Below are 13,940 nucleotides of genomic sequence, written 5' to 3'. Positions count from 1 at the left end.
ATTTGACGCACGAACCCCTCCGCATCTGGTGGTGTGCTCACTGCTCGGGAGAGCGTGTCCGCCACGATGAGATCCTTCCCCGGAGTGTAGATCAGTTCGAAATCATACCTCCTGAGTTTAAGTAAGATGCGCTGGAGGCGAGGGGTCATGTCGTTCAGGTCTTTGTTAATGATGTTGACCAGGGGGCGGTGGTCAGTTTCAACCGTAAATCGTGGCAGGCCATACACATAGTCGTGGAACTTGTCCAGTCCAGTTAACAAGCCCAGGCATTCTTTTTCTATTTGCGCGTAGCGCTGTTCGGTAGGGGTCATGGCTCGTGAAGCATATGCAACCGGGGCCCATGACGACGTGCTGTCTTTTTGCAGGAGTACCGCTCCAATACCAGATTGGCTGGCGTCTGTTGAGATCTTTGTAGGGCGAGTCGTGTCAAAGAACGCCAGCACTGGTGCCGTGACCAGTTTGTGCTTGAGCTCCTCCCATTCCAGCTGATGCGATTGCTGCCAGTGGAATTCTGTTGATTTTTTTACGAGATGGCGCATATTCGTTGTATGAGAAGCCAGGTTGGGAATGAACTTCCCAAGGAAGTTGACCATGCCCAGGAATCTTAGGACAGCCTTCTTGTCAGCCGGCCGTGGCATGGCTGTGATGGCGCTAACTTTGTCTGCATCGGGACGGACCCCTGATCGTGAGATGTGGTCCCCGAGGAATTTCAGCTCCATCTGGCCGAAGGCACACTTGACGCGGTTGAGACGCAGGCCATTTTGTCGTATGCGGGTGAAGACACGTCGTAGACGATGCATGTGTTCCTGCGGAGTGGTGGACCAAATGATGATATCGTCCACATATACACGTACCCCTTCGATGCCTTCCATCATCTGCTCCATAATGTGGTGGAAAACTTCAGATGCTGAAATGATGCCGAATGGCATCCGGTTGTAGCAGAATCTGCCAAAAGGGGTGTTGAACGTGCATAGCCTTCGGCTGGCCGGGTCCAATTGGATCTGCCAAAATCCTTTGGACGCATCCAATTTGGTAAATATTTTGGCTTGCGCCATCTCGCTGGTGAGGTCCTCTCGTTTCGAGATGGGATAGTGTTCCCGCATGATGTTGTTATTCAGATCTTTAGGATCTATACACATGCGGAGCTCGCCAGAGGGCTTCTTTACACAGACCATGGAGCTGACCCATGGCGTGGGCTCCGTGACCCTGGATAGGACCCCTTGGTCCTGAAGATCCTGCAGTTGCAACTTGAGGCGGTCTTTGAGTGGCGCAGGAACCCTGCGAGGTGCGTGAACGACAGGGATGGCGTCCGGTCTGAGTCGAATCTTGTACGTGTATGGCAATGTCCCCATGCCTTCAAAAACCTCCTGGTTGTGAGCAAGGAGGGAATGGAGATTTGCGTGGAACTCAGCATCCGGGAAGTCGGATATCTCATCTGGAGAGAGAGACATAATGCGCTGTACCAGGTGAAGGACCTTACACGCCTGTGCGCCCAGTAACGAGTCTTTTGATGAGCCGACAACTTCGAAGGGGAGTGTGGCCGTGTGCATCTTGTGAGTTATCTGTAGCTGGCAAGATCCTATGGACGGGATGACGTTCCCGTTATAATCAACCATCTTGAGCCGGGATGGCGTGATGGGTGGTTTGACCTTCATGGCCTGGAATGCAGAATGTGCAATCAGGTTGGCGGATGCGCCGGTGTCCAGACGGAAGGTGACGCGCGATCGGTTGACCGTCAGGGTGGCACACCACTCATCGGCTGGATTGATGGCATTGACCTTGTTGACATCGATGACGGAAACGCGGAAGGCATCCTGGTCATCTGCATCACTTAACTGGAAGTCTTGATGCGTGGGCTGGACGGTCCTGACTTGTCTGCGAGATTGTCGGGGATGTGCAGGATCCATGGGTTGAGCCGAACGACAGTGGGCAGCATAGTGGCCCATCTTGCCACATCTGAGGCACTGTCGGTTTTTTGCAGGACATTGCCCTTTTAAGTGTACAGCTCCACAATTGCCGCACGTCATGACGTCACGGCGTTCGTTGCGCCACTGCGCATGCGCAGTGCGATCTTGCGGTGGGCGCGCCTGCGCAGTGCGTCCCTCGATGTGGCCGTTATTTTTGGCGCGCACCAGCGCGGGAGACCGCGAAAAGCGCGGGAAGCGGCCGCTGTCGTCCGGGCTGTGGGTCGGGAAGTAATCGACGGCCTGGATGCGTTCGGCGTCGTGGGCGGCCTGGCTTGCCGATTCGACGGCTGGGGACCCCCTCCGTGCCAACTCGGACGCCTGAAATCGGGCAAAACGGCAGGTTGCATTCTCGTGGAGGACACAGGCTTCCACAGCAGACGCTAAGGTGAGGCTTTTTCTTTTAAGAAGCTGCTGGCGTAGGCCACTAGAGGCAACGCCAAAAACAATCTGGTCCCTGAACATGGACTCTGTGGTGGTGCCGTAACCGCAGGACTGCGCTAGAATTCGGAGGTGCGTCAAAAAAAGTTGAAAAAGCTCCTCCTTACCTTGCAGGCGTTGCTGAAAGAGGTATCTTTCAAAACTTTCATTCACTTCAACCTTAAAGTGCTGATCCAGTTTGAGGATGACCGTGTCATATTTGGATTGGTTTTCGCCTTCTTCGAACACCAGTGAGTTGAAGACGTCGAGGGCGTGCTGACCTGCGTAGAAGAGGAGCATTGCAATCTTCGTTTCATCCGAGGCACTCTGTTTTTCGTTGGCTCGGATGTACAGGTCAAATCGCTGCCTGAAGAGCTTCCAATTGGTACCTAGGTTCCCCGCGACTTGCAACGGCTGCGGTTTGTCGGTGCGGTCCATGTCCAGAATGGCAGGTTAGTTGGCAGGTATCGATCCACTCCTGTACCATGTGGTGTTGGGCGTTCTGACACACAGATGAGCCAACACGGTTGTATATGGTACAATGCTATTTTATTTAAACTTTCTATGTACAGTTTTGTCTTGATACTCTGCACGTGGGGATTCCCTGTTTGTGATCTTGTAACAGGTCTTGTCCGTGTCTTTGTCCCCAGACCTACTGACCACTAGGTGTCGTGCTCGTGCTTTTTATGTGGTTGGTGTCCTTGTGTGTGATTGGTTGTGGTGTTGTGTGCTCTGATTTGTCTGTTGGTGTGTCCATCATGATGTGTGTGTTTGAATATCATGACATGCGGGTCGACTTCCTGTTCCCACCTTAAACACTAAAATTTTAAAAAAAAATTTAAAGGAGAGACTTACCTCCCAGAAATCACTTCCGCACTGCCCCCGCTGAAATGGACTAGCCTGCTCCGCTCCTGCTGAAATCGACTTGGCCTGCAAGGTAAGTAAGTTGTTAATCTGTACTCACAGACAGCGACCTTTTAAATGGTCCCCTCTGCCTCGCAGCCCCCGCGCTTTTTCAAAATTCCCGCGCTGATTCTAAGGTCCCAGCTCTCACTCCCGAACTCAACAGCTGACCTGCAAGGTAAGCAAGTTAATCTGTACTCACCTCACCACAGACAGCGACCTTTTAAACGGTCCCCTCTGCCTCGCAGCCCCCGCGCTTTTTCAAAATTCCCGCGCTGATTCTAAGGTCCCAGCTCTCACTCCCGAACTCAACAGCTGACCTGCAAGGTAAGTAAGTTAATCTGTACTCACCTCACCCAGGCAGCAACCTTTTAAATGGTCCCCTCTGCCTCGCAGCTCCCGCGCTTTTTCAAATTCCCACGCTGTTTCTAAGGTCCCGGCTCTCACTCCCGAACTAAACAGCTGACCTGCAAGGTAAGTAAGTTGTTAATCAGTAACTTGGCGGCCGTCGGGGTACGCCACATAGGCATACTGGGGGTTGGCATGGAGCAAGTGCACCCTATCCACAAGGTCCGCCTTGTGGAGTCGGACATGCCTACGGAGAAGCACGTTTCCTGGAGCTGTGAGCCAAGTTGGGAGTGATACCCCGGATGTGGACTTCCTGGAGAAGGCAAAAAGGCGTTCATGGGGTGTGTTGTTAGTAGCGGTGCACAGTAGTGACCGAATGGAGTGGAGTGCATCAGGGAGGACCTCCTGCCAGCGAGAGGCTGGGAGGTTCCTGGAGCATAGGGCCAGCTGAATGGCCCTCCATACCGTCCCATTCTCCCTTTCTACCTGTCCGTTTCCCCGGGGGTTGTAGCTTGTCGTTCTGATGGAGGCGATACCCCCGCTGAGCAGGAACTGGCGTAGCTCATCACTCATGAATGAGGATCCCCTGTCACTGTGGATGGAGGCGGGGAAGCCGAACAGAGTGAAGATAGAATTAAGGGCTTTAATGACGGTGGCAGACGTCATGTCAGGGCATGGGATGGCGAAGGGAAACTGGGAGTATTCATCGATCACACTGAGGAAATACGTGTGTCGGTCGGAGGAGGGGAGGGGGCCTTTGAAATCCACACTGAGGCGTTCAAAGAGGCAGGAGGACTTCACCAGGCGCGTGTGGTCCGGCCGGTAGAAGTGCGGCTTGCACTCCGCACAGACTTGGCAGTCCCTGGTGATTGTCCTTACTTCCTCGACGGAGTAGGGCAAATTTTGTGCCTTAATGAAGTGGTACAACCGAGTGACCCCTGGGTGACAAAGGCTGTCGTGCAGGATCCGGAGTCAGTCTACCTGTGCACTGGCACATGTACCTCGGGATAGGGCGTCTGGGGGCTCGTTGAGTTTGCCAGGGCGATACTTAATCTCGTAATTGTAGGTGGAGAGCTCGATTCTCCACCGCAAGATTTTATCATTTTTGATCTTGCCCCGCTGTGTGTTGTTGAACATGAAGGCTACTGACCGTTGGTCAATGAGGAGAGTGAATCTCCTGCCAGCCAGGTAATGCCTCCAATGCCGCACAGCTTCAACGATAGCTTGGGCCTCTTTTTCGACGGATGAGTGCTGAATTTCGGAGGCATGGAGGGTGCGGGAAAAGAATGCCACGGGCCTGCCTGCCTGGTTGAGGGTGGTGGCAAGGGCGACGTCCGATGCGCCGCTTTCTACTTGGAAAGGAAGTGTTTCGTCTACAGCGTGCATTCCAGCTTTGGCAATATCAGCCCTGATCTGGGCGAAGGCCTGTTGGGCCTTGGCCGTCAGGCGAAAGTGGGTGGACTGTATGAGTGGGCGGGCCTTGTCCGCCTAGTTTGGGTCCCACTGAGCGTAATATGAAAAAAAAAACAGGCAGCGTTTGAGGGCCTTGGGGCAGTGGGGGAGGGGGAGCTCCATGAGGGGCCGCATGCGGTCGGGATCGGGCCCCAGAACTCTGTCCTGGACCACATAGCCGAGGATGGCTAAGCGGTTCGTGCTGAACACGCACTTCTCCTTGTTGTAAGTGAGTTTTAGGAGAGTAGCGGTGTGGAGAAATTTATCAAGGTTGGCGTCGTGGTCCTGCTGATATAGGCCACAGATGGCGACATTGTCTAGGTACGGAAACGTGGCCCGCAAGCCGTCCTGGTCGACCATTCGGTCCATCTCCCTTTGGAAGACCGAGACCCCGTTAGTGACGCCGAAGGGGACCCTAAGGAAGTGGTCTTGGCGGCCGTCTGCCTCGAAGGCGGTGTATGGACGGTCCGATTTACGAATGGGGAGCTGGTGGTAGGCAGATTTCAGGTCTACCGTTGAGAAGACCCAGTACTGTGCAATCTGGTTAACCATGTCAGATATGCGTGGGAGGGGGTATGCGCCGAGCTGCGTGTACCGGTTGATGGTCTGGCTGGAGTCCACGGCCATTCGGTGTTTCTCCCCAGTTTTAACCACTACCACTTGAACTCTCCAGGGGCTTTCGTTGGCCTCGATGATACCTTCCCAAAGCAGCCGTTGGACTTCGGACCTGATGAAGGCCTTATCCTGGGTGCTGTACCGTCTGCTCCTGGTGGCGACGGGTTTGCAATCTGGAGTTAGATTGGCAAAGAGGGAAGGTGGATCGACCTTTAGGGTCGCGAGGCTGCACACAGTAAGAGGTGGTAAGGGCCCGCCGAATTTCAGGGTTAGGCTCTGGAGGTTACACTGGAAATCCAGGCCGAGGATTAGTGCAGCGCAGAGGTTAGGGAGAACGTAGAGGCGGAAGCCGTGGAATTCTACGCCCTGGACCGTGAGCATGACCGTACAGTACCCCCGGATCGCTACGCAATGGGATCCGGAGGCCAGGGATTTGATTGGCGTGGTGTATCGTGAGGGAGCAGCGCCTTACCGTATCTGGGTGTATGAGGCTTTCGGTGCTCCCGGAGTCCAGCAGGCAGGAGGTTACGTGGCCGTCAACTTTCACACTGGTGGATGCGTTGGTCAGGTTATGTGGGTGAGACTGGTCGAGTGACATGGAGGCGAGTCTTGGTTGGTCGTCGGGTAATGGGGCGGCCGTTGAGCTCCGGTCCTGGAACGCTGGTGATGCCCATGTGCTGAGGGGTAGACAAGGTGGCGGCGCCCGAAGATCTTGCGGGTTGCAAAATGGCGGCGCCCATGGAACGCACGTTGCGGGGGTGGGACAAGATGGCGGTACCCATGAAACGCACGTGTTGCGCGGAGGGGAAGATGGCGGCGCCACTGGTCTCACGTGGTCTGGGGGGGAGGAGGAGATGGCGGCGCCCATTGTCCGTGACTGGGTGGGGATGGGGGCGATCGCGGCTACTGAGCGGGCCTGGCGAAGTGGCCCTTCTTCCCGCAGGCTTTACAAAGGGCAGCGCGGGCTGGGCAGCGTTGGCGGGGGTGCTTTTGCTGGCCGCAAAAATAGAATCGGGGCCCCCCCCCGGGGGTTCGCTGGCTGGCGTGTAGCGCAGGCGTATTGGGTGGGCTGCGCCCCCGCTGGGGTGGCTGTCTGTGGGGTCCACGAAGCGTAGGAGGGTTGGGACGAGCGGTCGGGGCCGTAGGACTGGACGTTGCGCAGGACGACCATCATGCTACCATAAAGCTAGCGTTTTAGTCTCTGCGAGGTCGCGCGTGGCCCCTTCTAGGAGCCGCTGACCCAATCCCAGTCACAAAGGCATAAGGAGGTCTGAGTGTTCCTTGGCTGTAATGTCCTGGCAGTCATAGTCCCGGACTAGTGGGATTAGGGCCCTCCAGAAGTCTTCAATGGACTCACCAGGTAGTTGAGAGCGAGTGGCGAGCGCATGCCTGGCGAAGAGCGTGTTCGTCTTCTGCTCGTAGTTGTCCTTGAGTCGAGTCATGGCTTTGTTATAGTTCGGCGCATCTTGGATCAGCGGGAAGACTTTGGAGCTGAGTCTGGAGTACAAGATTTGAATCTTCTGAGCCTCTGGAACAGGAGGCGGCGCCGCGTTGATATACGATTCAAAACAAGCTAGCCAGTGCGGATCCAGCTGCAGGCGATCCGGTTCAATACGGAGGTCCATCTTCTGAATGTGATACTGATAAATTGAGGCACGATCAATTTGACTAAAGACGAAAGTTGAATCCAAACTGAGGCTTTATTGCTATCAGATGTGTGGCCTCCCACAGCAGCTGGCGAAATGGCTGCAAGCAAGAAGACACGCATATTAATACCCCGCCTCCTGGGTGGAGCCAGCAGGCAGGGGCCACAGGCGAACATTCTACCGTACATCCTCTAATAGAGGTATAACAGTGGTTACCACAGATACAACTGAGGCTTTATTGCAGTAAGATGTGTGGCCTCCCACAGCAGCTGGTGAAATGGCTGCTGAATGGAGGGCACGCATATTTATACACCTACTGAAATGAAATGAAAATCGCTTATTGTCACAAGTAGGCTTCAATGAAGTTACTGTGAAAAGCCTCTCGTCGAGCTGGCAAGGTGGATACAGAACTGGCTAGGCCATAGAAGGCAGAGAGTAGCAATGGAAGGATGCTTTTCTCATTGGAGGGCTGTGACCAGTGGTGTTCCACAGGGATCAGTGCTGGGACCTTTGCTCTTTGTAGTATATATAAATGATTTGGAGGAAAATGTAACTGGTCTGATTAGCAAGTTTGCAGACGACACAAAGGTTGGTGGAATTGCGGATAGCGATGAGGACTGTCGGAGGATACAGCAGGATTTAGATTGTTTGGAGACTTGGGCGGAGAGATGGCAGATGGAGTTTAATCCGGACAAATGTGAGGTAATGCATTTTGGAAGGTCTACTGCAGGTAGGGAATATACAGTGAATGGTAGAACCCTCAAGAGTATTGAAAGTCAAAGAGATCTAGGAGTACAGGTCCACAGGTCATTGAAAGGGGCAACACAGGTGGAGAAGGTAGTCAAGAAGGCATACGGCATGCTTGCCTTCATTGGCCAGGGCATTGAGTATAAGAATTGGCAAGTCATGTTGCAGCTGTATAGAACCTTAGTTAGGCCACACTTGGAGTATAGTGTTCAATTCTGGTCGCCACACTACCAGAAGGATGTGGAGGCTTTAGAGAGGGTGCAGAAGAGATTTACCAGAATGTTGCCTGGTATGGAGGGCATTAGCTATGAGGAGCAGTTGAATAAACTCGGTTTGTTCTCACTGGAACGAAGGAGGTTGAGGGGAGACCTGATAGAGGTATACAAAATTATGAGGGGCATAGACAGAGTGGATAGTCAGAGGCTTTTCCCCAGGGTAGAGGGGTCAATTACTAGGGGGCATAGGTTTAAGGTGAGAGGGGCAAGGTTTAGAGTAGATGTACGAGGCAAGTTTTTTACGCAGAGGGTAGTGGGTGCCTGGAACTCGCTACCGGAGGAGGTGGTGGAAGCAGGGACGATAGTGACATTTAAGGGGCATCTTGACAAATACATGAATAGGATGGGAATAGAGGGATACGGACCCAGGAAGTGTAGAAGATTGTAGTTTAGTCGGGCAGCATGGTCGGCACGGGCTTGGAGGGCCGAAGGGCCTGTTCCTGTGCTGTACATTTCTTTGTTCTTTGTTCTTTGTTCTTTGTCGCCACATTCCGGTGCCTGTTCGGGGAGGCTGGTACGGGAATTGAACCGTGCTGCTGGCCTGCCTTGGTCTGCTTTAAAAGCCAGCGATTTAGCCCAGTGTGCTAAACCAGCCCCTTGGGCGGAGCCAGCAGGCAGGGACTGCCGTCGTACATGTAGTACAGGTCCTACCTTACATCACCTCATATAGGTGCAACAGTGGTTTACAACAGTCCGGAGGTCACGGACCGGTCCAATCTTTTAACAATGCATTATTTTAATTAAATCCTGAGGGGGTGTTCCCGGGGGCCTCCCCGAGGTTTGGGAGGAGGGGGGGGGGGGGGGGGGGGCGGGGGGGTGGTGGTGGCTGAAAGCTGGGGAGGGTGGGGGGGGAATCCTGCTGTCGAGCTTCACAAAGGCTTCTTGCTTCATTTGCTTCAGCAATGCAACATAAAGTGGGGAGAATTGCAACAACGTTGGCGGGATTGCACTTTGGGGCATCTTGAGATGGTGAAGTGGCGGTATGAAATGGAATGAACGGTATGAAATGGAATGAAAATCGCTTATTGTCACAAGGAGGCTTCAATGAAGTTACTGTGAAAAGCCCCGAGTCGCCACATTCCGGCGCCTGTTCGGGGGGGCTGGTACGGGAAAACCAAACTCATTCTTTCCTTAAAACAGCTTCAAAGAAGCCGGCAGGAGCTTGATGTTTGTTTAAAGACATGTTTGAAAATAATGTCAATTAAAAATAATGAAGATGATGTCAAGTCAGATGCTTCTCTGTGGAAGGACTAATTGCAACTTCCTCCCTGCCCTTTGACCTCTCCAAATTGTCCTAAATATGGATTAATTTTTTAAAAAGTAACACTTTAAATGGCAGTAATTTTACTGGAGAATACACCCCAGACAGATTAGTTATTACATCCGGCTGAGGTCTATCCCCCAGATAACTTCAAAGCCATTTCAAGGAGTGGGTGATGTTGCTTTAAATGTCCATCCTGCCGTGCTAAAGTTAGCTCCACAAGTCTACATCTGGGCTTCCCTGACATCAGCACAGGATTAAACTCCACTTATCTCCTTAGCAGTCAGATCTGTCGTGTTCTGAAGGAGCAACTGCGTTCGACGAGACGGGTAGCGGAACAGAGAGAGATAGAGACAGACAGAGAGAGGTAGAGAGAGAGAGATACAGAGTGAGACAGAGAGAGATAGACAGAGAGAGAGAGATAGAGTGAGAGAGACAGAGAGAGATAGAAAGTGAGAGAGATAGTGAGAGAGAGAGTGAGACAGGGAGAGAGATAGCGAGTGAGAGAGAGAGAGAGACAGAGAGAGAGAGAGAGTCAGAGAGAGAGTGAGAGAGAGATAGAGATATAGAGACAGACAGAGAGAGGTAGAGAGTGAGAGAGAGGGAGAGGGAGACAGAGAGAGATAGACAGAGAGAGAGATAGAGAGTGAGAGGGATAGTGAGAGAGAGAGAGAGAGAGAGACAGAGAGATAGAGAGTGAGAGAGATAGTGAGAGAGAGACAGAGAGAGAGATAGAGAGTGAGAGAGAGATAGAGAGAGAGAGATAGAGAGAGATAGAGAGACAGACAGAGAGAGGTAGAGAGTGAGAGAGAGTGAGAGTGAGAGAGAGAGAGACAGAGAGAGAGATAGAGAGAGATATAGAGACAGACAGAGAGACGTAGAGACTGACAGAGAGAGAGATAAACAGAGAAAGAGATAGTGAGAGAGATAGTGAGAGAGAGGGAGCAAGAGAGAGAGTGGGGGAATCAGAGAGAGTTAGAGAGAGAGAAACAGACAGGGACAAAGGACGAAAGAGAGGGACAGATAGGGAGAAAGACAGAGAGAGTGAGGGGGGAAAAGGAAGAGAGAGAGAGAGAGAGGGCGAAGTCAAGGAGGAGAAGTGTGCAAATCTTTCATGAGGATGAACCATTGAATGATTTGTTTGTTTGTGAGTTACGTACAGCCTCACCCTGATCGTTACAGTCCGAGTGCCAGACTCTTATCACAATCGGTTTGCTCCCAGTGGTAGTTCGCTCCTGTTAGGAGCAGCCCATTGCCTTATCTCAGAGTTCCAGATCCACTCCCACTGGAAAACCCTCCTCTGGTGTCTCCCTGGCGCAGTTCGCTGGGGACCCCTGCCGTCTCTCTGGATGGGTGTTTGGCGGAAATCAGGCCATTTGGCCCCCCTCCTCTTCCTGGTTCTCTCCACTCAGACAGCAAGCTTCAGGTGGGACAGGATTACGCCGCGCAGGCCAGGTAAGAGGCTGATCTCCTCCATAGGTTATGTTTGAGTAACTGTATTGAGGATCGATGTGTAACAACGCACTAACCCGCCCCCAACCCACTATCCCCCAACCCACTATCCCCCAACCCACTGCCCCCCAGCCCACTGCCCCCCAACCCACTGCCCCCAACCCACTATCCCCCAACCCACTGCCCCCAACCCACTATCCCCCAACCCACTGCCCCCCAGCACACTGCCCCACAACCCACTATCCCCCAACCCACTGCCCCCAAACTACTATCCCCCAACCCACTGCCCCCCATGCCACTGCCCCCCAACCCACTGCCCCCAACCCACTATCCCCCAACCCACTGCCCCCAACCCACTATCCCCACAACTCCCTGCCCCCAGCACACTGCCCCACAACCCACTATCCCCCAACCCACTGCCCCCAACTCACTATCCCCCAACCCACTGCCCCCCAGCACACTGCCCCACAACCCACTATCCCCCAACCCACTGCCCCCAACCCACTACCCCCAACCAACTGCCCCCCCAACCCACTGCCCCAACCCACTGCCCCAAACCACTATCCCCCAACCCACTGCCCCCAACCCACTGCCCCCAACCCGCTGCCCCTCAACCCACTGCCCCAACCCACTATCCCCCAAACCACTGCCCCCCAGCCCACTGCCCACAACCCGCTATCCCCCAACCCACTGCCCCCAACCCACTATCCCCCAACCCACTGCCCCCCAACCCACTGCCCCAACCCACTGCCCCACAACCCACTATCCCCCAACCCACTGCCCCAACCCACTGCCCCCAATCCGCTGCCCCCCAACCCACTGCCCCCAACCCACTATCCCCCAACCCACTGCCCCCCAGCCCACTGCCCCACAACCCACTAACCCCCAACCCACTATCCCCCAACCCACTGCCCCAACCCACTATCCCCCAACCCACTGCCCCAACCCACTACCCCACAACCCACTATCCCCCAACCCACTGCCCCCAAGCCCACTGCCCCCCAACCCACTGCCCCCATTCCACTATCCCCCAACCCACTGCCCCCAGCCCACTGCCCCCCAACCCACTATCCCCCAACCCACAGCCCCAATCAACTGCCCCCCAACCCACTGCCCCCAACCCACTGCCCCCAACCCACTATCCCCCAACCCACTGCCCCCAGCCCACTGCCCCCAACCCACTGCCCCAACCCACTACCCCCAACCCACTGCCCCCAACCCACTATCCCCCAAGACACTGCCCCCAACCCACTTCCCCCCAAACCACTATCCCCAGCCCACTATCCCCCAACCCACTGCCCCCAACCCACTATCCCCCAACCCACTGCCCCCAACCCACTATCCCCCAACCCACTGCCCCAACCCACTGCCCCCAACCCACTGCCCCCAACCCACTATCCCCCAACCCACTGCCCCAGCCCACTGCCCCCAACCCACTACCCCAACCCACTGCCCCCAAACTACTGCCCCCAACCCACTGCCCCCAACCCACTATCCCCCAACCCACTGCCCCCAGCACACTGCCCCACAACCCACTATCCCCCAACCCACTGCCCACAACTCACTATCCCCCAACCCACTGCCCCCCAGCACACTGCCCCACAACCCACTATCCCCCAACCCACTGCCCCCAATCCACTATCCCCCAACCCACTGCCCCCCAGCCCACTGCCCCAACCCACTGCCCCAACCCACTATCCCCCAACCCACTGCCCCCAACCCACTGCCCCCTAACCCGCTGCCCCCAACCCACTGCCCCAACCCACTATCCCCCAAACCACTGCCCCCCAGCCCACTGCCCCATAACCCGCTATCCCCCAACCCACTGCCCCCAACCCACTATCCCCCAACCCACTATCCCCCAACCCACTGCCCCCAACCCACTGCCCCCCAACCCGCTGCCCCCCAACCCACTGCCCCCAACCCACTATCCCCAACCCACTGCCCCCCAGCCCACTGCCCCACAACCCACTATCCCCCAACCCACTATCCCCCAACCCACTGCCCCAACCCACTATCCCCCAACCCACTGCCCCAACCCACTACCCCACAACCCACTATCCCCCAACCCACTGCCCCCCAGCCCACTGCCCCCCAACCCACTGCCCCCATTCCACTATCCCCCAACCCACTGCCCCCAGCCCACTGCCCCCCAACCCACTATCCCCCAACCCACTATCCCCCAACCCACAGCCCCAATCAACTGCCCCCCAACCCACTGCCCCCCAACCCACTGCCCCCAACCCACTATCCCCCAACCCACTGCCCCCAGCCCACTGCCCCCAACCCACTGCCCCAACCCACTACCCCCAACCCACTGCCCCCAACCCACTATCCCCCAAGACACTGCCCCCAACCCACTTCCCCCCAACCCACTATCCCCAGCCCACTGTCCCCCAACCCACTGCCCCCAACCCACTATCCCCCAACCCACTGCCCCCAACCCACTATCCCCCAACCCACTGCCCCCAACCCACTGCCCCCAACCCACTGCCCCCAACCCACTGCCCCCAGCCCACTGCCCCCCAACCCACTACCCCAACCCACTGCCCCCAACCTACTGCCCCCAACCCACTGCCCCCAGCCCACTGCCCCCAACCCACTACCCCCAACCCACTGCCCCCAGCCCACTGCCCCAACCCACTATCCCCCAACCAACTGCCCCCCAACCCACTATCCCCAACCCACTACCCCCCAACCCACTACCCCCCAACCCACTATCCCCATAACCCACTATCCCCCAACCCACTGCCCCCAGCCCACTACCCCCAACCCACTGCCCCCAACCCACTATCCCCCAACCCACTGCCCCCAACCCACTATCCCCCAACCCACTGCCCCCAACCCACTGCCCCCA

General features: G+C 55.7%; 1 protein-coding gene across 1 annotated transcript in view; it reads left to right on the top strand.

Moving 5' to 3' along the window:
• The first annotated feature begins 9,913 nt into the window (after positions 1–9,913).
• egflam (EGF-like, fibronectin type III and laminin G domains) overlaps positions 9,914–13,940 on the top strand; it is a 260,696-nt gene continuing 256,669 nt past the window's right edge. Inside the window, exon 1 of the mRNA XM_072517542.1 lies at positions 9,914–11,086. Coding sequence (XP_072373643.1) covers positions 10,981–11,086 — 106 coding nt within the window. The 5' untranslated portion in view covers positions 9,914–10,980. The remainder of the gene's footprint in view (positions 11,087–13,940) is intronic.

The sequence above is a fragment of the Scyliorhinus torazame genome, chromosome 9 (assembly GCF_047496885.1).
Source record: "Scyliorhinus torazame isolate Kashiwa2021f chromosome 9, sScyTor2.1, whole genome shotgun sequence".
In the NCBI taxonomy this organism is placed as follows: Eukaryota; Metazoa; Chordata; class Chondrichthyes; order Carcharhiniformes; family Scyliorhinidae; genus Scyliorhinus; species Scyliorhinus torazame.
The sequence above is the reverse complement of the archived record's forward strand: the minus strand, read 5'-3'. Positions and strand labels throughout refer to the sequence as shown.